This window comes from Eucalyptus grandis, chromosome 3, assembly GCF_016545825.1.
Source record: "Eucalyptus grandis isolate ANBG69807.140 chromosome 3, ASM1654582v1, whole genome shotgun sequence".
In the NCBI taxonomy this organism is placed as follows: Eukaryota; Viridiplantae; Streptophyta; class Magnoliopsida; order Myrtales; family Myrtaceae; genus Eucalyptus; species Eucalyptus grandis.
The window spans coordinates 10,356,653-10,382,667 of record NC_052614.1 but is presented as its reverse complement, the minus strand read 5'-3'; the positions used below and the strand labels follow the sequence as shown (position 1 = coordinate 10,382,667).

Below are 26,015 nucleotides of genomic sequence, written 5' to 3'. Positions count from 1 at the left end.
TCTTGACAAGACGACCAATGTGGACAATGGACATGCTTTTATCCTCCATTCTCGTAATGCGGCGATAATTACAATAAATTAGAGGTTTAATTTATTTCATGAAAAATGCATGATTTGAAAAGTATTTTTCTAAAAATGGATAAATTAAAAATATTTTTATCATCTATTAATATGTTTAGACATAAGTTGTCGATAATAAAACAATTATTTAACTAATTATCGATTAAAAATTCTTAGGAAATGTTTTTCGAATACTTTATTTTCCACGAAACAGATAGAATCAAATTGAAATAATTTTTGAATGTACAACCACCATCAATTCCGTTGTAGTCTAGTTGGTTAGGATATTCGGCTCTCACCCGAAAGACCCGTGTTCAAGTCCCGGCAACGGAACTTTTTTTATTTCGTGCTTTTTGCCTCTCTTTTTTTTTTTAAAACTTTAATTTCACTTTCTCTTTACACATACTGTTCACAAAGTAAAATGCAAACGTTCCTTCTTGATCATTTCTCGAAAGAATATGGGTAATAAAAAAGTAAGCATAAGTTAAAAGGAGAGAAGTTTCTTTCTTTCTTTTCTTTTTTTGGGGTAAGAGATAAGAGAAGTCAATAATAGAAAAACTAAATAAATTTCGGTAATTGACTTAAATAAAAGTGGGTAATGCAGACCTTGCTGGTAACTTAGTTGGAGAAAAAATGTTAATCGCTCTGATTAAGATTGATAGTTTTTAAAAAGAGTTGGTAAATTTATTGGTTTGGTAACTGAGTTGGAGAAAAGTTATTAATCACTCTAATTAAGATCGATAGTTTCTAAAAAGAGCTGGTAAATTTATTGGTTAGGTAATTGAGACAAATAAAAGCTAGTAACTTCATAAAAAAAAAAATCACCCAATTAAATAAGACAAGCAATCGTTGGTCAGCAACTCAAATGAGGATCGGTAAACGAAATTAGCTTGTGATCTAATGAGAGAAAAATTAATAAATTACGTAAATAAATTGGTAAATTTCATTGATAGTTGATAAATTTAATGCATTTATAAGAAAGACAAATAAATACAATAAGAAAAGCCGATAAGTTAAATAAACAAATAACCGTTAGTAACTTAAATGGAGTTGATAATGAAAAACTTGTTGGTAATTTACTTAAAATCTTAGTAAGTTAATCTAATAAAAATTAGTAAATATAAGGTGTTGGTAATAAAGAAAATACAAATTAATAAAAGATAAGAAAATCCAATAATTTCAAAAAGTAACAAAAAGTTGATAATTTCATAAAAATTAACCTATCAGTAATTTTTTTTTTTTTTGTTGGTGAAAAAAATTATTGTTGGTGAAAATATTAGCTAATTTTTTTTTCACCAATTTTGTTATTGATACTTACGGACTCTTTTGAAAAATCTTGTAACATGGGAAAAAAATTGTTTATTTAATAGAATTGTAAAACTATCTTAACGTACTCTCATCATATTCAATAACAATGTATTTGAAATTTTGACTCGATTAAATTATCTTTCTCATGGGCATAGGTAAGACCCCATTAACAAGGTGTTGGACGTGGCTCCTAAGAGCCATTGAAGAGGAACCTTGTGATTTGAACACGAATTTTGCGACATTCAAATCATCTATTTGAACATTCGGACAACTAGAGATTGTCAAGGTCACACGAGTACAAGCAATGTTACGAGTAAACCTTTGGCCAGCTTATGTTTTGGATATTGTTACTTCATGTGGAGAGATTTCCTCACTTCCGACACTTTGGTGGAGTGCAGTGATAAGCTGGTATGCCTATAGAAGGACTGGGCAGCTTTATCCTAAATTAAACATTCCTCAGTAGAGTGAGATTCTTATTGCAATGCCTTGAGAAAGTAATTGCGCTGGTCATTCTTCTCCACCCTTCTATTAATAAAAAACAGAGATTGTCATGGTCATATGTATCAGTTATCTAGTTTGATGGCGATGTTATATTCAGTAATCAAGATTAAACATATCAAAATGATATAATTAGGATAAAAGTATCCTATGTGAGGGTGGGATAAAGATAAATAGGATATGTCTCACACTCATTGCTTTTCTCTATCCCCATTATCCATCCATAACCGCCACCCATAGCCTCCTGCCAAGTATTGTCTTGTTGCCGTTGACGAGCTCGACTCAACCTCGGCCACAGGGGAGCTCCAAGGCCAGATTTGGAGTTCCTCCATGGTTGAGCTCGACTCGACCTTAGCCATGGAGAGCACGAAGGAGCTTCATGGCTAGATCAAGAGCACTAGCCGTTGCCCCCTCTATGGCCAGATTTAGAGCAATAGCTGTTGTCTCCGCCTCACGCACCTTCGTAACACGAGCAGCTGTACCTCAATTCACCACCCATTCGTTCGCCGGGCCTCGACCTTGGCGCTGGTCGCGAGGGTAGGAATAGCAACCGAACTGGTGATTGTTGAAGATTGCAGGCCATTGATCAATATGAAGGAGGGACCGGTGGTTACTAAAGATTTTACATGATGATGATGGTCAAGTAGCTTGGATTGCGAAGGCTCAAAGATCTAAATGGTTGAGATTCAATCCTGCATGGGCGGAGAGGAGGAGGAAAAGAAAGTGAGGTGGGATTTGCCAACGACGAGAATCATCATGTTGAGAGGTTACCGGCAATGAGAGCTATTAAGTTGACATTCAATTCAGCTTGAATATCTGTATATTTACCAAACATTATGTAAGATAATAAATTTTTCATCTTTATACAATTTGACCTGTATCTTATTCAATATAAACGTCTCGACGGTCGAATGTGATTTTATGATATATCTAAAGGTTTAAAAAGTTTGGTATGAGTAAGAAGTGAGCAGTACATGCCTTTTCTCTTTTTTGTGGGACATTTTTGTCCGTAGTATCTCAGTTGTGAATCTTTACACGGTCCTTTCCACAAGGCACCAAATTATACAACTGGAGATTCTTGTCTTGTCGCGGCAAACCGTGAACGAACATCTCCATTTAGTGGCTTCAAGTAATGTACTCTCCAAATTTCACCAAAAGAGCATCTAGTTTTTCAATTTTACTTAATTATGGCCAATATTTTTTCAACGTACGTAGGCACTGTCGGATTTAGAGCGAGGCCCCCCAACCTTTTCGAAATTATGCTTAGGCCCTGAATTTAATAAAAAAATTCGCATGTTCATCCCTAAAACCATGCCCCCACCAAATTTTTTGAATTTCCCGACATTCCTAATTTAAGGAAGTGTTATTAGTTAGCAAAATCTTCCAAATTGAAGAGCCATAACATGCAATAATGGCGACTCGATTGTGAAACACCCATTGAATTCTCACACACTAGATTCACTTCTCATGAAAGATTCTTGAGGAAAGTTTTCTAAAGTGCTAATGGTCCTTAGAAAGTCAAGAGCTAGTAGTGCAGGAAAAAGGATCAAAATCGATTGCACGTACTTGAAAGCTTATTGAATTAGGGCAAATCTATGGAATATGGCATCTTTCTAACGAAAAAAAGAGAGGAAGCTTTAGTCAAAACTCATCAGTGATTGAAAAGAATGAGTTTCAATTCTCAAAACAATAACCATTATCCACTTGCTAAACTAGTCTGGCCCCTCATACATGCTTGCTCTAGATTCTTCTCTATACATAGCTAATCAATTGAGAATGCTTTTTGCAAAGCCCTTCAGATTAGTGCAGTCACTTTGATAAAGAAATTAAAACCATAATGAGAGGTGCCCAAAAAGATGCATAAACCTTATTTTTCTAGTACTTTTGTGCTTCCTTGAAGATTCTCTTAAAAAATCATGAGGGATTAAAAAAAAGAAGAAGAAGAGAAAATTACCTGAAAAGATGCCTAAGTGACAGGATATTCTCTCTCAAAATTTCGTCTCCTCGAACTTCTTACACTAGGCACTGAACAAATCTGTTAACTCGTATCATCATGACTTGGTTCTGATTTCTAGATTTTGTTAAGAATACTACTTTCAATAGAAAATGTAATCGACCTTGTAATCTAGGCACACATGCAATAACAATGCGTGCTCATTTCCTCATAGAACTATCATTGTGCTTGCACAATTGCTTTTCGGAAAATATATTCTTTTCCACTGATCTTTCTGTCCCCATAAGTTTTTTGCCACCACCCTCAGATTTTTATGGAAACGAACCACCGATGCTCATTGCGCCAAATACAGTCTTCCTTCATATATGTGTCTACCCAGTACCTGTTAAAGCCTTACGACAAAAAATAATGTTACAAATGACCTTATCTTCCCGAGAGAAAGTAAAACAATTCCTGTCTTCACATTGCAGAATCAGAGAAAACAAAACTAATATTTTAACTGGGAAAAAGAAGGGCAAATAATTGACAAGATGGGGAAGAGAGAGACAGCTCGAGAGAGAGAGAGAGAGAAGGCCAGAGAGGAAGAACAATGTGCACTGCAAGCTTACAGAGCTTGATGTTTAAGATGATGAACCTTGCACTTATTAGCGATTTTCCAATTTATCATCCATAATCGGCTATCTCTGCGGAGGGGACGACCTAAAGAAGCAAGCAATGATCATAAAAACCATTCAGGATGGAGTTACCGCATGTAACCGGTGCCGCAATGCCCAGCATATCGCATATCGTTACATGACCTTATTGGAATGATAACTTTGTGGAAAATATAGGTGGTTTAATGCCCATTAAACCATTTTTGTCTGTTCTATCAATAGTTCTATTAACCATGGACGAGGCCACAGGATAAGGCCATAAGCAAGATGGCAGCTTCCTTCTCCTCTTGTGGGAACACCCGCTGGAGATTTGCCGAGTAACGCTTGCTTAGTCTCGCAGCAAAGTCCTCCAAACAAAGCTGCTTCGTCTCTTTGGAAGATGCTAATGTTGGAGGGGGAAGCTTGAATCTTTTCTTGATTGTTTCTGATTCTTGATCAATAGCTGCTTTACTTCCTGGTCTCTTGTTGTCTTTGTTTTTCAGCTTACACTTCGCAGGCAAAGTCATAGTAGGAGTAGGAACAACTCTACCATTAGCTGCGGCGGCGGCGGCGGCCATGGCCCTTCTCGCTTTCCTCTGCCGGATCCCACAAGCATTGCAAAGCGTCTGTGCCTCGAAATAAAAGGACGGGGTTAATTAAATTTCCTATGGGAGAGTCCTTGATGATTTTATGTTCTCAAGGAAGCTTATCTTTACGAAATCACAGCAGCACTTGGGCAAACAAAACTTCAAGAACATTTCCTATTTGTAAAAAATTCCTCAAAATGTTGTTCTAAACCTGACAACTACTGAAACATTATGAGAAACCCAGTTCAAGACCAATAATTTTTAGCAAAAAACGTAAAAAGATCTCAGAAGTCAAATCGATCACTCTTTTCTCTTTCATTCTCCAAAAGTGAGTGCATCACAGAAATAAATTTCAGAGAATAAAATACTCATGGAAGGATCACTAAGCTTTTAGACCCAGATGAATGATCTGTGATTATATTACCAAGTGAGGATTAAGGGAGGATTAAATTTCAAGGGAAAGAACAGGAAAGAACCTTGGGACCTTTGGGACCACTTCTCCAGAGTGGGGTTTTCGATGTGTTGCAGTCGACACAAACCCTAACTGCGGTGTTGCCGCTGCAGCCACCGTTACTATCCATTTGAGGACATGACAAGGTAATTGAGTCAGGGTACGGCCGGTCTTCAGACTCGTGAGCTGATGATTTATTTGGCGGTGGTCTCTTTTCTGAGATCATCATCTTCCTCATCATCCTCATCTTGGAGGATGTCCACTTAAATGGCAGCGATGATGATGATGATGATGATGATGACGAGCTGTGTTCATGGCGTCCCTTTTGATGATCCTCCTCAACTCTTTGATCTTCTAATTTCTGGGATGTTGTTATGCTGATTGGAGCCGGCAAAGCCTGTTTGTCATCAGAAAGGGTCGATCTAGTAAGCGAGAATTTTAAGCCAGCTCAAATTAAGCTGTAAATATATGTCATGCTTAGCAATATATCATATGATGGCTTTATTAATTTACCTCTAGTCCACGATCTGAAGGCTGCGAAGCTCTATGAAAACATCCACCTTGTTCTTCAACTGAGCTATGCAAGACATAATTTGGGGTTATAATACTAGAAAAGCATGGGGATGTAGCTTGACGATGATGATGAGGTTGAGGTCTTGAAGCTAAGCTTTCTTCTTGATATTCGTTAAACTCTCTCGTGCGATCATCTGGAGTCATTTGCGCGTGTGAGAGAGAGAGAGAGAGAGAGAGAGAGAGAGAGAGAGGCAAAAAGTGGAGCCAATGTTGTGAAAGAGAAGAAGTTAGCAAAAGAAATAGAAAAGAGAGGCGTGGCAGTGTAGAGTTGGACTCTTTTGAAGGGAAGCTTAAAGCACCGAAATTTCTACGGGGCCTTCACATGAGTTCTTGAGATTGCAGTGAAGTTAAAAAATAATGGACCAAAAGAGAAATTAAAGCGAAGCGATGTAATATAAAGAATCAATTATGAATGTGTACCTTAGAAGTAAAATGCTCATTACTTTTACAAGAACATAATTGAATTGATTCCAGATAATTTATTTGGATAATTGAGCAACTCTAGATGCCATTACCTTGTAAATTATTTAATACTCACTATATAATTAAAAGATTTAATAAGTAGTGCAATTGATGTAATGACTAAGTTTTGTAGCAGTGCGACATGAAGGTTAGGCTCATCACTAAATATTATTATTTGTGGAGCAATTTTCTTCATATATCTCATCTTCATTATCTCCTTACACATAAATCTCTAGACCGCTGCTGTAATTGCTTGTGCACTAAGTCACTCAATTGATCACAACACGAAAAATTGTGCATTGCGTGGACCTTAGGAACAGTATCATAGTGAGCAGCTGGGATTTTGCCAAAAACTCATTGAATGCTTGTGCAATGTAGAAGAGACATTACAGGCGCATTAGAACAAACGCAAAAACACAACACTTGGTCTATTTTGTCGCATGTTTCCTATATTTATCCTAAAACCTAATTTTGTCTACCCTTTTGTTCCCTCAAAAACAGGAATCCTAGATTTTTTTCAATATACTAGACTAATTCTCGCCAAATGTAGCAGTCTTTTCTAGTCTCACAACATCGTGCACCTCGTGCTCTTGTCACAGTTTATAGCGGAAAATAAGGTGACCATAGCAGTCTTTTAACACAGTTTAGGGCGGTTTTTTACTCAGAATCTCCTTCAAAAGTCTACCTGAACGGGAGAAAGAATCCAAGCTTTATAACGAAATGGCAGAATCATTTCAAGTCGTTCATTCCATTGTCGAGTCATTAAAATCCCCCTTTCAGCTTTTTCACCGTTTGACAATTCATCAGCTTTTTTCCCGATTTGATTTGGATTCCTCTCTGTTTTCAGTAGATCACTGTCTTCTTTTTCTCCCCGCTTTTAGCTGCAAGATTAGCCAAACGATCGGTACATACTGGAATGGGGTTCAGAGCCCCTACCTCCCTAACCTTTTCGTGTTATTCTCTACTTAATCTCTATTAAGCGAGATTAGGCTTTGACTAGGATACTGAACGTTTTGGGAAACCTGGATTATGTCCACGAGGGGCTTTGAAAGGTTATATATACTGCTGTTATTGTAATAAACAGTCGAGGAAGAGAATCGAAAAGGGATTGGCTGGCTTTAATTAAATCACTGAAATTTTTGGAAGTTAAGCGATTGCTGGTTTTTCCTGATGAAAGCGATCCTTGTCTTGAAAACGTCTTGCGAGCTCTTTCTAAACGTCATTAACAGCAACGCGTGTGGTAAGGACATGTTCTTGAGGTTAAGGACTGTGATGTCCCATTTAACTCCAAGAATGGAATACCCTTCCGTCGTGTCTTATCCGCACATGTACGTGCCAAAATTCATGGCTAGGTGATTTGGACTCGCCAGCCGAAATATTCCGGACAGCAAGAAGGCGTATATCCTACTGCTTTGTTACTTATGACACTGAAAAATACTTGCTTCAGCCAGCGGTGTATTCATCTACAGACAGAAACTCGTCACCCCAACGGGTTGTCATTGTCTATCTTTGTCTGAACAGAGAAGCAACCCCGTACGCTTAGTCGAGCAATCGTTTATATCGATTACATGCCAAAAAGCAGCACGGCCGGCACTTGATCTCGGCAGAAACTCCTGCATATGTTCTGTGTCATGATGGGTGGTAGCCTGGTAGGTCGGGGCATGATCTCGCATTTAGAGTGCTGTCAAATTATTCCTTTCCATACACGGGCTGGACCGCTTCGCAATTAATCGATAGATAGATGGAGACTGCGATTTAAATTAATGTGGATACGAATTGTCGCCAGATTGTCCTTATAAGATGGAGGGAGGAGGTCCAATAGCTAAAAGATGAAGTAAAATTCCAGAAGAAATTGTATGTAAGATCCCGAGAAAGGCTACGTGTTCTAGGTACGGATCACTGCCGCGGGGCATAGATAGGTAGAGACAGGGCGATGGGGACAAGATGAAGTTGGTCATGATGGCGGGTGTCAGCGACCGGGGGAAACTCCAAACTCGCGTTGTTTTCAATTGGGGATTGCAAATCCGAGGGGCCATGTCCCCTCCGGACAGTCACCCTCATGTTGGACCACTCTCTCTCTCTCTCTCTCTAAAGGAATTGTATGGATTTGTGTGGCCACTTGCAAGGTGATCTTCTGATGAAAAAGTTATTTCCAGTCTGCAGAATCATTAGTCAATTTGAGGTTGATAGTCTCTATTCAATCGGGTGCGTAGATTGGGGCTTCTAAATAATCATGTCCTTAAATTCAAGTCTCCGAGTTATTCAAAGAAAAGGTAAATCAATAGTAATCAACCGTGATGAGATTTAAAAAGCTCTAGAGTTCAAGAAATCAATATAGAATGGACTTACTTACACGATCTAGTTGCGGAATTCAAGTCAGGAAACTCAATCTAAAGGCTTAATAATTGAACAAGAAATCGAATCGGAAACAAAAGCGTCACATTAATTTTCAAAATGAAATTTCAACTTCAATCCTATACTTCGGTCTCTCCCGCTCTTTGAATTCCAATTTGGAGGCAATGGCAAGTCCCTTGGTTTGGGCTCCTCGACTGTTCATGACTTTGTGTAGAAGCAATAACTGTTCCCGCTTTTGACATTTAGGTTGAAAACCAATGCCATACCCTCCTCATTTAGTACTCCGGACCAAAACTTCCAATACATATGATTAGACTTGATTATGAGCTTGACAGCTTGTCGGGCCCGCCAAGAGCCACCTCCTGCTACAAGAGCCTGAAGGCACTTTTGGGCGAGCATAAAGCTATAAGGCCTGGCCCACTTGGGCCCAATCCAGGCCCGCCCATCGATTACCTTGGCATGCCATACAAAACAATTCACATTTCGGTTTCTTCATGCTTCATCGAACTAATCATTCTACATGGACCATAAGAGAGTACCCATTTCCTTCTGCCATTCCCAATTAGCCGCACCTTGTTTGAGCCCCTAACAAAAAGCCAATCGGCGTCACTTCTTTCCGAAAGCCATCCCTTCCAAGAAGCTAAAAAGAAGAAGTTGGTGTCGGCCCATTGAATTGGGCCCAAACATGTCAAGTTCGTCTTTCTCTCCGCAGTTGCAAGAGGAGCAGCAGCAGCACTCATCTCTTTTTCTTCTTCTTCTTCTTCTTCTTCTTCTTCCAATTACGAGGGTTCGTCGTCAACAGATCGCTGTCGAAACCGCGCGATGTCACGACCGGAAGGGGCGCTCTTTGAAGCGGGGCTTCGCGCTTTAATGCTTCGAGATTAGAAAACTAGTGCCGGTCAATACCTTCTCTCAGACCTAACTAGTGGGTAGTCACCGCACGCGTCGTTGGGGAATGCGAAGCTTTTAATCATTGGCGGAGAGGCCGGGAGAAAAAGGATTTGGGAGAAAAAGGGTTTGGATATTTTTTCGTCCAAAAAAGGGTTTGGAGATGACGTGCACGATCTGCTAGGCCACTGTTTAGATAATTAAAAAAATCATAACCCAATGCACTTTTACCAATTTAATTATAAACTTTTCAATTGTGTTAATGGAGTCATAAACTTTTTCACGTTCTACTAATTAAGTCATTCTAACTAAGTTTGATTGGAAATCGCCGACGTGAATGTTGACCGTCCTATATGATATAATCGGTGCGACGTAAACAAATTTTATATTTTAAAAAAAATTTATTATTTTCTTTTTTTATTTCCTTTTTCTTTTTCTTCCTTCATCGGTTGTTTGGCCTCGGTGATGGTCGGCGACCAACCATAAGGCAAGGGCCAACCACACCAGCTATGGGTGAGGCTTGCCCTTGTAGGGATTTGGTGAGGCTCAACCTCGCCGGCCTTGGAAGAGGTGTGCCCTCGCTAGTCCTCTCTTGTGACTAGTCGTTGACTGTTGCTCGACACCCAATGACTAACAAAGGAAGCAAGAAAAAGAAAAAAAAAAAAAAAAAAGAAAAATATAAAAAAATGATGTTTTCAATTGTCAAATTTGTCTATATTCGATTGTGTAATGTATGATGATCAGTGTCTACGTGAGTAATTTCCGATCAAAATTGACTAAAATAACTAAATTAATAAAATATTTATGATTCAATTAGTACAATCAAAATGTTTATAATTGAATTGGCTTTTAAAATTTTTTTGATCATTTTCTCGACGTAGGGAAGAATACCCTACTACTAATGATGTCCCTTGCTCAATGTCAACTGGTCAGACTAGGGATGCAGAAGTCAATGTCTACTGGTCAGACTAGGGATGCAGAAGGGATGAGTTCGAGACGTGTCAAGATGGGGATCATTTATTTATATGTGTGTGTATAAATAAGAGAAATTAGTAATTTAAAAAAAAAAAGCCAAATGGACGTTGGAGCTAACTCAGATTAGAATTGATAAGGCAAAACTAGCTGGTAACTCGCTTGGAAAAAAAGTTGGTTGTCATTCTAGCTAAGGTCTGTAACATTTAGAAAGAGTTGATAAATATAGCGTATTGAAAAGCAAAGGCAATTAAAGTTAGTAAATCATTAAAATAGTTGGAAAGATTAAAAATAAGCAAATAAACGTGGGGAAGCAACTCAAATAAGAGTTGGTAAATTGAAACTAGTGGATAACATAGTGGAGGAAAGGAGTAACATAAATGGGAAGAAGTACATTAAAAGTGCCAAAAGTGATGTATAACGCTCACTTTAATATTAAAAGTTTATGTTAAAAAGTGCCGAATTAAAATAAAAACTATTGCTTTGTGTCACCAACGAGAAATTTCAGCCAAATTGATTATATGAGCTTTATAATTAACTTGTTAAAATGACCTTAGCAGATTTTAAAAAAATATAGTCCAATTGGACTACAGAAACAACTTCACACAGCCTACGTGGCTCGAATGTCCAAAACGAAGCCACACGACATGCTTTTCAGTTCCCTACCTCACTCGACTTAGGAAGCATAAGAGAGATAGAGATGACAACGGCGACCACCACCAACAACAATGGAGCCTTTGGCAAGGGCGCGAAGATCGTGTGGAACCAGCCCTAATAGAGGTTTGAGATGGAGTACAAGAAGGTTGGGCTTGGCTTCCCATACATTCGTCTCTCGAAAGCAAGGCTTGGAATTGGCTTCCCACCTCTGTGTCACACGCCAAGACCAACTCCATGTCTATTGTCCCCACTTGCTCTCCCATCTCGGTCCGTTCAAAACCCTTTGTCCACTTTCTCTGCTCTTGATTTGTCTCCTTGCCGTGGAACACCATATGCCCACCAGGTGTTTGAGGAAATTACTATGATGATGGAGTTCCTTATTTATTTATTTCTTCAGTGATACTTAGTGATAAGAGAGAGAAAGAGACAGAGGAGGGTGAGAGAGGGTGAGGGATCGAGTCATCGGGTAAGGCATGGAGATGGCCATTTCAATGGCCGGCTTAGGGTTTGAAATTGAGATTAACTTTCAATTTGAGAATTTAGGATTCTTATCTAGGCAAAATGAATTAGACGACGTTGTTTTAGGGTTTCGATGTTGACTGAACTCTCCGGTGAGTCATGTCAGCCTAAGAAACTAATAAAAGAAGGTCACGTTAGATTTCTGGCCAAATAGATCGGAGTTCACATTGAAAAGATCGTTTTTCAAAAAATTTAGTACTTAAGTGATCTAAAGGAAACTTTTAACATTAAAGTGAGCGACGTACGCAACTTTTGGTATTTCAAATGTTCTTCTCCCCACAAATAGAGGTATATATATATATAAGAGTTAATAAATCTAAGGTGTTTACAAGAAAGAGAAATAAAAATTTGCAAACAATAAAAAAGATGATAAATTTAAGAAACAAATTTTTTTCATCGAGAATTGGTTGGTCTTTAGTTGACCTTAGTTTAGCAGAAAATTAAACAAATTTCTATAAACATTGGATAGTTGTTAAAATGAGAATTGATAGCCCATAATTAGTTGGTAATTTGATTAGAAAAAATTGGTAAGTCACTCAAGTAAAAATAGAGCTATTCATTACATAGTTGGTAAGGCATTGGCAAGAAAGACGGATGAAAGTTGGTAAAAGATACGAAAAGTTAGATAATTTACGAGCAGTCAAAAAAGAGTTGTAAGACAACAGTAAATTATTGTGATATTAGTGACGGGTAACACTTTCTAGATAGTTACCAACTAGTAACTAACTTACCCGCCGAAAAAAGAATCTTTTTTTTTTTTTTTTCAAAATAGAAGGGTAGAATCCTCACTAACTATGAGCAAGGTTATGTCAATAATCACTAAGGATGTGTTTACTTAAGCGAAAGAATTGTTTGTGAATTGGTTTTATGGACTTTTATGCGTTTGGTTTGCTAAAAATAATTAGACACCATAAAATTATTTACGGTCAAAGAAAATATGCACGCTTAAAGTTAGGAAAATGAATGCTTTGATCTGAAAAGGGGATAACATTTTCCTAAAAAATTATTTTTCAAAAGGCATTTTTTATTATTATGAAGTTTTTCTTGAAATAAATACACCCTAAATCTACAAATTTTAGGCCAAGCTTTTGGTAGGATTCGACGACACATAATCACAAGAAATAGAGAATAAAAGCGAGAAAAAAAATCAAGATACAAGATATTTATTCTAGTTCATCATCATAGGATTTTAATATAACTGATATCTTATACTTCTATGTTACATCATTCTCAATTATAAACAAGATCTTGTTTCTTTTTGCTGATAGATAGTATGAATCACGTTGTAGTAGCTTCATTTATATTTTTCACGTGCGAAAGACTTGGGAAGTTTCTTCCTAATGTAGACAAAACTAGCTGGTTTGGTGGCGCCATAGCCCCCGCTCCAGGAGAATGATCACCAGGCAACTAGATCTCACGAGTCACGAATGAACAGCGAAAAGAGAGCCTCCACGTTTGTCCTTGGAAGTTTCATATCAATGTCCTCATCCCCAAAAAAAATTGCTAAAATTCTCGTGGACGCGTCCCTAGCTGTTGGACGGAAATGTGAAAATTAGAAGGTTTTCGGAATCTTATAAGGCACAAAAGTGTCCGGGGTTATAACGCCCGGAGGGTGTCAAATGGAGACGACGAGAAATCCAAAAATGGTTTTTTTTTTATAATTATCCCCAATACTTTTAGGTCCTCCTAAAGTTCCGCCTGGCGACACATAAGTGGAGATGATTTGGTAACTAATGGTGTTGGATTGTAATGTGCAAAGGAGAAGGTTTTCGGAATCTTCAAAGGTACAAAAGTGTCTAGGGTTTTAAAGTCCAGAGGGTGCCGAAAGGAGATGACAAGAAACCCAAAATTATTTCAATAATTCTTCCCCGCTACTTTTAGGTGCTGCTAAAGTTCTACATGGCGATACATTAGTGGAGACGAGAAGCTAATAACCTTATCCACGATCAATTTAATTCGTATATAACTCTACGAAGGCGTTGCGCACATGGCGTCAGGATGGGTTTATGGAGGTACTCGATTTGAGCCAGACCAGATGGTTTAAAATTGTAAATGATGTCATGTCGAAGCTGTACTTATTACCCTACCCTACGGAGATGTAATCGGGGTTCCATGTGTAGCGTGAAAGCAACTGAAGATGGCTTCATCATTTTTCGACTGCACAGAGGTAAAAGCATGAAGTCGTGTAATCATCGTGACGACAAAGCAATGTCGTTTTCGAGGTTTTTCTTGGGGAATTGGGAAACACCATCCCTCTTTGCTTTTACGCAAGGGGAGTGCCCCAGATGGGATCGGATCTACACAGTCGAACTTGAGTTTACTGACGTTCCCAAGACGTAATTATCGAATGATTTGGTTATTCATTTCATTGATGAGAAAGCAGGGTTTTTTTTTTTTTTTTTTTGGTTGAAAAAAAATTACATTTATTGCTTCAAAGGATATATTAGAAATATATAATTTTCATGACAAAGCAAATTGAAACAGAGCAAAAATATTGAAAAGCAAAACAAAATCCAAAAATCGAAAAGGATTACCGGAGCAACAGCAAAGTTAAGCACATACTCATTCTATGAGAACGGATTTATCAAGTAAAATTATCGGCAATGGATCACTTGATCCCATGTCTTTGTTAGTGTATAACTACAAAGTTGTTAATTAGCGGTGCATGCTTAGGTTTGGCTTTCTTTGCACCATCGTCATATGGAGACAATCAAAATAGGTTGAGCAAACACAAATCTAAATGTGGATGAGCAAATTTTTGTGATTCAACAAGGCACTAAGCTCACTGGATCATCATTGAAGCTGGAGACAGAGAACTCATATGCGCATAGAATATGGGGATATCGAATCCCCAAAAGCATATTTATTGAACTCCTAAATCTAGATTAGAATAGGATAACACTCTGAACTAAAACTAGATTGGGAAAGTTTGAATTCTCCAATCGAGAACTAGACTTGAAGAAGGGAGCTCTTAAATCTAAATCGAGAGAGATGAAAAAACAAGAAAAGAACAATAAGAGAAAGTAGGTTGTTTACACCAAAAAAAGAAGAAGCTAACTCTTTAGAATCAATACGAAGTCAATTTGGTCCGATATATAATCGACACCAAATTGATCTAGCCAAAGAGTTTAATGATGGAATTAATATTGATAAGCTGTTGATTCGGTAACATTTACATCAAGCAAGTATTGACAATTATAGAAAGCTCATTGATGATTATGGACGATAATTATCAATGACCATGAAATACGGCTATTGATTTATGATGGCGCATGGTTGACTAACATCTTTTTTTGTTGTTGATAAAATAACCAATATACGGGCCGATATTATTGTAAATTTGGCTAGATATTGGACACATGAAAATAAAACAAAGGAGATAGAATGAAGACATGATTAAGGGCATGGATATTTACATCGCTAATGTAGTCACCGACAGTGAGACAGCATCAACGGGTAGTCAAAGGGCAATCAATAGGACACGTCGACGAAGAACACAATGAGTTGGCCACCTAGATCTAGCTAAGTGTTGGATTGAGAGGAGAACACGAAGACTATAATGCTGATTGAAGACAAAGATATCGATCGATGATGGAGTGGCATAGCAACCTAGGGAGTTGCAACCGTCTGCGGATGAGGTCAGTGTACAAATAGGAGCCCTAGGATCTTGGAAGTGTAGTTTCAACCTATATAGCACGGACATTCTCCAGAATCTTTCGTGTGGTGTTCGACACTCCAACACGTGTGTCCCGACACGCCCGACACGTCCCGAGTATGCGAAAAATCCCAACACTCTTTCCGCGGTCCACACGAGTGTCGAAAAAACCGACACGTGGTCATTAAAAACCGATATTTTTTATTGGTTCGGTTTTTATCGGTTAACCGAACCGAACCGAACCACGAACCGATAAACCATTAAAAATTCGATTTTATTCTCCCCCGACTTTCGTCTCTTTTGGCTCGATTTCGCGTGCCTCCCTCCAATCCATGGTGGCCCAACTCGACAGCCCCCGCCCCAGCAGTAGCAGCAGCAGTCACCGCTGTAGCAGCAGTGCGAGCGGGACGGTGATGGTTCGCCGACCCGAGCGTCAACGTGGAGGGTGGGAGAGGAGTTGGGTAGGAGGCAGCAACGCTGGAGGTCGAAGAAGAAGCAGACGAAGATGGATGCAGAGATGGAGGCGAATTGCAAGAGAGCATTTTGAATAAAAGAGTGGGTCTTATCCCCAGAAGACAGAGGAGAGAGAAAGGAGGAAGACGAAGTCGCTGGTTCAGCCTCATCTCCCGCAACCTCCCCCTGCCCCCTGACCTGCTGAACGCCGTCTCCTCCATCTGCGACGACTTGGCGATGGGCGGCGACGACAAGGACGGGGACGGGGAGGACGGCGCGGGCAGCGGATCCGAGGAGATTCCGGTAAAAAGGGTTTTTTTTCTCGGTGGTTGATATTTTGGGGGTTTTTGATGATGCAGGCGTCCAGGAAGATGACGCAAAGAAGAAAAGAGGAAATAAAAGAAATGCAAAATATTAAAAACCGAAAAAATATACACAAAATAAGTAATAAAATACACAAAATGTAATAAAATTGCTATAAATATACATGCACGGGATCAATATTTTTTTTTTCAGTCTTTAACTATGAAAGAAGAAATAAAAAATGCTATATATGATAAATAAATAAATTTAAAAATATCATTTTTCTTTAAACAATATTTTTTCCTCTAAGTTTTTCTTTAAACAACAAATTAAAATAATGAATGATATTATTTAATATCTTTTTGTGTAAATATTATTGTAACAAATTAAAATTATTATTATTATTAATTATTATTATTATTATTATTATTATTATTATTTTTTATTATTATTAAATTATTATTATTATTATTATAACAAATTAAAATAATGAATTATTATTTAATATTTTTATTAAATTAATTCTAGGCTATTATTATTATTATTATTATTATTATTATTATTATTATTATTATTATTATTATTATTATTATTATTATTATTATTATATATAAAATTATATTTAATATATAACGTGTCGGAACGTGTCGAAATTCTCTATTTTTAAGAAATGACGTGTCGGCGTATCGTGTCGCATGTCGTGTGTCTGTGTCGGTGCTACATAGGTTTCGACCGTACTTAATGGGCTATTATAGTTAGGTCAATATAGGAAAAAAAAACACCACGAATCCTTATCCAAGGGGCATGCTTCACATGGAAGGAGATATTTGGAGGATTGATCTATACACTTCAGTCGTTGATAATCTTGTAGCTGAAGGTTTAGGACCAAAAACCTCGAAGGGCAAGATCAATGGCTTGTGTCACATAAGAGTGTCCCTAACATAATTACCAAGGAACATAACTTTGGGATAAAGATTATTAAAGCGACCCACATGGCAAAGAGACCTTCATATATTCCATCTCGTTGGGTTAAGCAAGGATTTATCTCGAGAATCCCTTTCCCAATTGGTGCTCTTTAAGGGGCAAAGCATCTTATAGACACATCAAAGCACCCGTCTTTAATTTTCGTACCAACCAAAAAGCATAACGGGATTTAAATATAATGAACCGCACATTTATTTAATGGTTTGAACTTTTCGAATCAATTAGCTGTTATCCCAAGTGATGGATATAGATCTCTTTGATAAGATTGAGTTAAGAATATAGCATGTTTTGCGTGTTCACAATAAGATATGGTACTATGGCATACTAAATATAATAATACATAATATGTAATATGTAATATGTGCTATGAACATGTCAATTATCGATAACAAATCTCATTGCCATAAATCAATGGCACAACAGTAGTGATTTTCACTTATGTGTGATCATGCAAGTTTCGTAAATTTCCCATGAAATCTTAAGGGGAAAATTGTCTAAAAAATCTTAAATCAATTAAACTTTCGCCAATTCAATAATAAGCCTTTCAATTTTACAAATTGAGTCCTAAATCAGTTTAATTTTTTGCCAATTGAGTCATTCAACTAATTTTGATTGGAAATTATTGATGTGAATACTGATTGTACCATGTAGGATGACCGATACTGATGTGAACAACTTTAATAATATTTTAATATTTTTTTTTTATTTATTATTTTTCATCCATTTTTTTTCTTTCCTTATTTTCTTTTTTTTCCTTTTCTCTTCTTTGTTTTTTTTTCTTATTCTTTTTCCCTCTGCTGGGCCTTGCCAATGGTTGGCAAAGGTTGCTGGCCTTGGGTGTGGGACACCCAGGCCTGGGCTAGTGTGAATGGTTGCTGTCGCTAGCCTAGCTTGGCCAATGGCCTTACTTAAGGCCGATGACCTCCGTTGGCCATCAATGAGGTCTAGCGGTGGTCGACAAAGGGAAAAAATGAAAAAGAAAAAGGAAAGAAAAAAAAGAAAAAAATAAAAAAATTCGAAAGACATTAAAATTTAACAAAAAAATTGTCAACGTTGCGCTAGCCTTTTTACGTGGCACAACCGATGTCCACCTTAGTGATTTCTGGTCAAAATTGATTGAATGCACTCAAATGATAAAAAACAAAAAAGATTTAGGATTTAATTGACATAATTGAAAAGTTTAAGACTAATTTTATAAAAAGACGATAGGCAAAGGACTTTTTAGAAAGCTTTCCCAATCTGAGAGGGTTAGAAGGCGATAATGGACGCGGTTACGTTCATAATCCCAATTCGTTACGGCAAATTCACCTGGCTCCGTGCAATTTACAAATACCGATTGAGGACGTGGTGATCCGACGTCGTCCAAAATTGGAGTCAGAGAGAGCTCCTCCAAAACTTTTGGCTTTTATTATTTTATTATTATTATTATTATTATTATTATTTAATTATTTATTTATTTTCAGTGGAGAAATCATGCATTGGAGTAGTTGCAACCTGCTGTGGGGAAGAAAAAGGAAAGAATAAATAAATAAATAAATAAATCTCCATTAATAAGATATTGGGCGGTGGGCAACGTCTCTAATTGGACAGCAAACAGTGTCATCTCCGTATTGGGATCTGTTGCAGAGCTGTCGAACACAGTCTCCAATCACACCACCTTTAAAATATGTTTTGCCAATGCCCGAGCAAATGGCTGAGATAGTAGAGATGCTCATAAAGAGGACCTTCATTTCCGGTTTTCTAGTACATTTTTCTGGCGTATCATTAATGCAGAACTTTCTTAAAATAAGCCCCTTGCGTTGAATCCTTCGCCAGATCAAGATCCATGAAAAAAGACGGATGAGCAGTAATGGGGAACAGGAGGAAAAAAAAAACCAAGAAGTGGCGTGTCCTCTTGGTTGATGAAAGCCAAAAGATTCGGGCCCCACGCGTTTGTATTCCTTGGAAGACCTGTGCTGCTGCCACATTTCATCTCTATAAAGGAGAAGAGAAGTGTCCTCAGTGCCCGAAAGGAAAGAGCAAAAGGTCGTGACGGACGCCCCACTGAGGATGTTGTCTTTCCGTGTTCCTCGGTTTTGGTGATGTGAGGTTGAATTGTTAGTAGTCCGGACGAAGAAAAGAGAGCGGTTGCTTTTTGCGGTACAGAAGACGGTCATGGGCTCCGGTCCGAAAGTTCACGTGCAGACCTTGCGCGGAGCCAAGAGCGTGATGGCGGTGATGCTTCTACTGTTGCTCTCGTGGGATTCTTGCTCCTCTTCTTCTTCTTCTTCGGTCGCGGCTTCCGTGACTTACGACCACAGAGCCCTCATCGTCAATGGGAAGAGGAGGATCCTCATTTCTGGGTCCATTCACTACCCAAGAAGCACTCCCGGGGTAACCCATGTTTGTCAATTCGCATTTCACGTGTTTGTTCCTGTTCTTTCTTTCTTTCCTTTTTTTTTCTTTTTTTTTTCGTGCATCCCAATGCGTTTGAGCGACTGGGTTCTTCTCATTTGGTATGCTTCAGGAGCGGTTTGAGCTCAAACCTCAGATGTTCTTGACTGGTTTTTGTTACATGGGATTGTGCAGATGTGGCCTGATCTTATTCAGAAGGCCAAAGACGGAGGCTTGGATGTTATCCAAACGTATGTCTTTTGGAATGGACACGAACCTTCTCCAGGAAAAGTATAATTCTTCCACACAAAAAAAAGAAGTTCCATTTCCTTTTTTTTTTTTTTTGGCTTATATACTAATTGTCATTTTGAATATATTTATGTGGTAATCATTTGACATATTGTTTTTGTTATAATTTTGCAGTACTATTTTGAGGACAGATATGATCTTGTCCGGTTCATAAAGCTGGTACAGCAAGCAGGACTTTACGTGCATCTCCGCATTGGTCCTTATGTTTGCGCAGAATGGAACTTTGGGTGAGGATTTTCGTCATTATACAAGTTATTTTTTTAGTTATTTTCCTTTTGTTGTAAAATTTAGTACATATCAAATTCTTTGTGCCTTGATGCTGATGTGCCTTGTTGTTGTTCTTGTTTTTTTTTTCCTGATTCAGAGGATTCCCTGTCTGGCTAAAATTCGTACCGGGCATTGTTTTCAGGACGGATAATGAGCCGTTCAAGGTAGTTTTGTAGCTATGTGTTTACCATCTTATTTCCAGATTAATTCCTGCTCAATAATTTGCATCTGTTGTTGAACTATCATAAGGCGGCAATGCAACGGTTCACAGAGAAAATAGTGAACATGATGAAGGCTGAAAATCTGTTCGAGTCTCAGGGAGGTCCAATTATTCTTTCTCAGGTAAGGACTTCTAGAGTATTTTAATACTGCGACTATATATATATATATACATATACATATTATCAGTGTGATGTTAATTTGTCAATATAAACTGTCGCCTTCGAAAAGGGCGATAATTTTAAGAAGTTTAAATCCACTCCGACCTTTGACACCTTTGTACCCTTTGTTTTCACTGTCATTTTTCTAGCTAAAGGAAGCATTAGATTTGTATTTTGGCAGATTGAGAATGAATTTGGACCAGTGGAATGGGAAATCGGTGCACCTGGCAAGGCTTACAGCAAGTGGGCTGCTGATATGGCCGTTGGTCTTGGCACTGGAGTTCCGTGGGTTATGTGCAAGCAAGAAGATGCCCCTGATCCAGTTGTACGCAACTCTCATCATTGTTTTTATTGGAACTTTGTAGTCACATGTTTTTGGTCGTCCTTTCTCCTTCAGGAATTTAGAATCTCCTTTCCGTTAGTCACAAGCTCCTTTCTTGGTGGGGTTTGTATCGGCACCTTTGTCTGCATAGGTGGTCTTATAATGACAAATCTTTATCTCATATGCTTTAACTAGTGGTTGAAGATGAGCAACCGTGAAGGTTTGTCTTTTTCTTACATTTATCTTGTTCTTGAGCTTACACTACAAGCCGAGTCCCAAATATTTAGCAGACAACGTCTCTGATCGCAAGTGGCTGCTTAAATTCATTTTTGGGGTGGACAGAGTTTGGCAAGAGCAGACTTGATTAGTACCTGTCAATAGATGGAGTTGCACTATCATTTCTGATTAATTTAGTGACTCTGCGACAGATTGATACCTGCAATGGCTACTACTGTGAGAACTTTAAACCAAACCGGGATTACAAACCAAAGATGTGGACCGAAGCCTGGACTGGCTGGTATACAGAATTTGGTGGAGCTATACCGCATAGACCAGTTGAAGACTTGGCATATTCCGTTGCAAGGTTCATTCAAAATGGTGGCTCCTTTGTTAATTATTACATGGTAACTCAAACCTTAACTTCATCTTAATCTGTAGGGTGATGTTTTCTCCTGCATGTGGCTAAATACCGGCATCCTATGACCTTCAACAGCATTATGTTCTGCCTCTAATTTTTCTTTTCTTTTAACAGTATCATGGAGGAACTAACTTTGGTCGGACATCGGGTGGTCCATTCATTGCCACAAGCTATGATTATGATGCTCCTATAGATGAATTCGGTATGTGACATGACATCCTTATTCCTAGTGATGCTAGGGCTAAGCTGCTGAAATTCACTCCTCCTTCTCAACTTTGAGAAATAGAAGATACCCAACTTCTTAAAGTAAAGAATATATTTTGGATAAGGTTCAAAAGGAGAATTTTACTGTTAAGCTACCAAAGTTTAGAATCCTATGAGAATAATATGCGAAATTATCTTAAGAGGGAAAATAAAGATGTAAATGATGTAATCTGAGTGGGCCATGGTGATTTTCAATCCAATGCCAGGTCTACCGAGAGAAAAGAAATGGCGTCATTTGAAAGATTTACATGAAGCCATCAAGCTGTGCGAATCAGCTTTAGTTTCTTCCAACGCAACCGTACTCTCACTTGGAAATAAACAAGAGGTATGGTCATAACCTATCTTAATTGTGTATGAACTGCACTTCAACGTGCTTGTTACTTGCTGTGTTGAATTCAAGACCGACTCATCTTAAATGATTTTGGGTAGGCTCATGTGTTCACAGCTGAATCTGGTGCCTGTGCGGCTTTTCTTGCAAACTACGACCCAAATTACTCAGTAAAGGTGACATTCAGAGGTAGACAATATGATTTGCCGCCTTGGTCCGTCAGCATCCTACCTGACTGCAAAACTGCAGTTTTCAACACTGCAAGGGTATCATCTCAAACATTCATCCGATCACAATGATGACCATTGTAGAAATGAAAGCAATATCTGTTAAATTTAAATAAACTGAAACAGAACTGAACTTTGCATTTCTTCTCAAGGCAAATATTAAACTGAACAGGGGCATAGAAGATAGTGCTCTCCTTTTGAGAATTCCCAGCATTGAGTTTAACACCACAACACAATCTGTGTACAGGTCGGTGCCCAAAGCTCTCTCATGAAGATGACTCCTCTAGATAAAACCTTCTCGTGGCAGTCATATAATGAAGAAACTCCCTCAGCTGATGACAGTGACACGACTGAAATGGAAGGGCTTCTGGAACAAATTAACATCACAAGAGATGCTTCAGACTATTTGTGGTACATGACAGAGTAAGTAATTTTTGGCAGAATCAAGATTTAAACAGAACACCAAAACATATTTGAACTAAGAATAAATGAATGAATATGTCAATCCATCTTTACCTGACATTTATTTGTGTGTTTGTTCAGCATTGTGATAGAACCTGATGAAGCTTTTCTAAAGAATGGTCAGTATCCTGTTCTCACAGTATGGTCTGCAGGACATGCCTTGCATGTTTTCATCAATAGTCAACTATCAGGTACATTCACAAGTGCGAATGTTGAACAATTTTTCTTTCAGATTTTTAGCTAACTGATGTGGCAAAAACTCTTACTATCACATCAAGGTTTTGTACAGGGACTGTATATGGAGGACTTGAAAACCCAAAGCTAACATTCAATGACAACTTGAAGCTAAATGTGGGGATCAATAAATTGTCTCTCTTAAGCATTGCCGTGGGTCTGCCGGTCAGTTTACCCCTTTCCTTATAGGCTTTACATTTTTATGGACACTAGCAGGCTTCTATTTATAACGGTATCTTACTTCAGATTTCTGGTAATTGCAATTCTCATTAAAGTGAAGTCAAACTTATTTCAGAATGTTGGTCTCCATTTTGAGACGTGGAATGCTGGGGTTCTTGGACCAGTCACCTTAAAGGGTCTTAACTCTGGCACTTGGAATTTGACTAACTGGAAATGGTCCTACAAGGTTTGTACCCTGTGCGCTTGTTCCTTCTCTATGATAACTTGAAATTGGCTCCCAGGAAATTGAAATTTGGATAAAATAAGCAACCATGCTGGATTGGAAACATAATTGCAATATGAGAGGCGAAAATGTTTTGAATTAAAAATGGTGATAGTACAGAAATCTAGAACTTCTAAATAATAGAATGTCGGCTGTCTAGAGTTGGCCAACACAAGACGTGGTTCTCTTGTATTGAATGTACAGAATCTTACCCTTAAGATTGCACGCAGAAGCTTAAGAATTGTTCAAATTGTTGCATCTGAACAGCTCGGTTTAAAGGGTGAAACTTTGGGTCTAAATACCATCAGCGGTAGTTCCTCTGTTGAATGGATGAAAGGATCGTCGGTGGTCCTAAAACTGCCCTTGACCTGGTACAAGGTAAAGTCTTTCTTCTTGGAAGCTACTAAAACCTTCTGGTCTCTTCTTATGACTCAGCGAATTTGTGATGAATTTCAGACTACTTTCGATGCGCCAGAAGGAGATGACCCGTTAGCCTTAGATATGAGCAGCATGGGAAAAGGTCAAATATGGATAAATGGTCAGAGTATTGGGCGACACTGGCCCTCTTATGTAGCAGGGGGAAGCTGTGGCGAATGCAACTATGCTGGAATTTTCGTCGAGAACAAATGTAGAACTAATTGCGGACAGCCATCTCAAAGATGGTGAGGAAGAAATGAACTTCTCTGCCTATTCTTGCTTGTTCACTACAAACATTTGTGACAAAGCTTTTGAAAACTTTCAGGTATCACGTTCCTCGCTCATGGCTGAATCCCACTGCAAATTTACTAATTGTTTTTGAGGAATGGGGTGGAGAACCAGCAGGAATTTCTTTGGTGAAAAGAATGACAGGAAGTGTCTGTGCGGATATCTTCAATGGACAGCCTGCACTGAAGGACTGGCATTTGGTTTCGTCGGGTAAATCCAACAGTACATATCCAAAAGTTCACTTGACGTGTCCTCGCGGGCAGGAAATCTCTGAGATAAAGTTTGCTAGCTATGGATTGCCACAAGGAACATGTGGAAATTATCAAGAAGGACCTTGTCACGCTCACAGATCATATGATGCTCTTCGGAAGGTACATGACTAAATCTAAGTTGCCTTCTGCTAGGATACTTGAGGAACTTCAAATTTATTCAGTGAAATTCACATTTCAAAAACCTCATTAATACTGTTTCTTCTTAGACTTGATCTGTGAACCACCAATTAAGCGTAGAAATACTAGAGCAAACGATCATTGTCTACTTTTTGGTTGGACTCTGCTCAAGGTTTGATAATCTGAAATAATCAAATCATGGATGAGAAAATGTAGTTTAGAGGTTTGTATGATTACAAATTTTCAGCCTTCATTAATAATTTTTAGGGTTGACATGGACTTTTGTGCAGAATTGCATTGGGAAACAATCTTGCTCTGTCACCGTGGCTCCAGAGGTTTTTGGAGGGGATCCATGTCCTAATAGTGAGAAGAAACTTTCAGTCGAAGCAATATGCAGTCAAAACAATGCGGCTTCTGTGGTGTCAGAGATGGAAGAATGCCGCCTCCATGGTGCATAAACTCCGTCTCTCTTTATAGCTTTGCTCAAACAAAGAATCGGTTCAACATCCAGAGGGGCAACATACCACAGTACTACACCAATTTGGCAGAAAAGCTGTCTTTGGACATCCTTTATGTACATAAACGAACAGGTATTGCACATATACCTCCAGACCATACAAAGGGTATCCGCTGATTATTCATTGGATTTTAGCTAGTCATTCTTTTTACATGGGTAGGCCACCCGGTTGCACCGTTTCATGATATACTTGTAAGAATCCCAGGAGATAATTCCAATTGCCTTGTAAAAATTGTTGCACTCTATTGAAAATCAATAAACCAAGCCATGTGGATGGCATCTGAATAAACAGAACTTCTCTGTGTTAACTCTCACTTTCTTCTTCTTGCTTTCTGCCCTCTACTAATCTCAAAATGCGACTAAATACCTATGACGAAGAAGAAAAATACTGCAAGCAACTCTCGGTTTGCCTTGATGTACGAACTATAGCTCCTGAGTATGGGCACAGGGGGAGATTGCTCCATATAAGCAATCTGCTGGCCTTGATGAATAGAACATAATCTTAAAATTTCTCAGATACTCATAGCTAAAGATCAGGGTACTGAATGAAATTAAGTCTTGCCTATTTAAAAAACGAACAGAATTGGAATTCAGTGTCCAGAAAAAGAAGAACTTTGCACGACAGATGCAACCTCTGCATGGAAATTTTGGGACGTTGTTAACATCCATTTGGAACAGAACAAATTTGTGGACTCTTGAGATACTGCAGTAATACGAAATAAGTGCACAGAATCATCCTTAATCATGTACATGTTCATAGTTCTGCCAAACAAGTGAAGCTAGTGTTTGCATAGTAGGCAAAGGCAATTTTATCTCTGCAGTAACCTGCATCTGCAGAAGATTAGAAA

At 38.3% G+C, this 26,015-nt stretch overlaps 2 protein-coding genes and 1 non-coding gene across 3 annotated transcripts; 2 read left to right on the top strand and 1 right to left on the bottom strand.

The window, feature by feature from the left end:
• The first annotated feature begins 320 nt into the window (after nucleotides 1-320).
• On the top strand, nucleotides 321-393 carry TRNAE-CUC. Its single transcript has one exon. It is a non-coding gene; the product is annotated as a tRNA-Glu (tRNA).
• Nucleotides 394-4,400: 4,007 nt separating this feature from the next.
• On the bottom strand, nucleotides 4,401-6,294 carry LOC104436489 (GATA transcription factor 21). The gene is made up of 3 exons (XM_010049274.3): nucleotides 6,004-6,294; nucleotides 5,516-5,887; nucleotides 4,401-5,078 (listed from the first exon to the last, which is right to left on the bottom strand). Exons 1-3 carry the CDS (start codon nucleotides 6,205-6,207, stop codon nucleotides 4,701-4,703), a joined length of 954 nt encoding a protein of 317 aa, XP_010047576.2. The 5' UTR covers nucleotides 6,208-6,294; the 3' UTR covers nucleotides 4,401-4,700.
• Nucleotides 6,295-19,279: 12,985 nt separating this feature from the next.
• Nucleotides 19,280-25,475, top strand: LOC104436488 (beta-galactosidase). The gene is made up of 18 exons (XM_010049273.3): nucleotides 19,280-19,684; nucleotides 19,880-19,975; nucleotides 20,108-20,220; nucleotides 20,358-20,424; nucleotides 20,510-20,602; nucleotides 20,822-20,965; nucleotides 21,391-21,585; nucleotides 21,714-21,801; nucleotides 22,070-22,188; nucleotides 22,293-22,457; nucleotides 22,666-22,841; nucleotides 22,962-23,071; nucleotides 23,170-23,279; nucleotides 23,410-23,520; nucleotides 23,824-23,934; nucleotides 24,013-24,218; nucleotides 24,299-24,632; nucleotides 24,941-25,475. The coding sequence occupies exons 1-18, from the start codon at nucleotides 19,466-19,468 to the stop codon at nucleotides 25,106-25,108; spliced, it is 2,625 nt and encodes an 874-aa protein (XP_010047575.2). The 5' UTR covers nucleotides 19,280-19,465; the 3' UTR covers nucleotides 25,109-25,475.
• The last annotated feature ends 540 nt before the right edge of the window (nucleotides 25,476-26,015 follow it).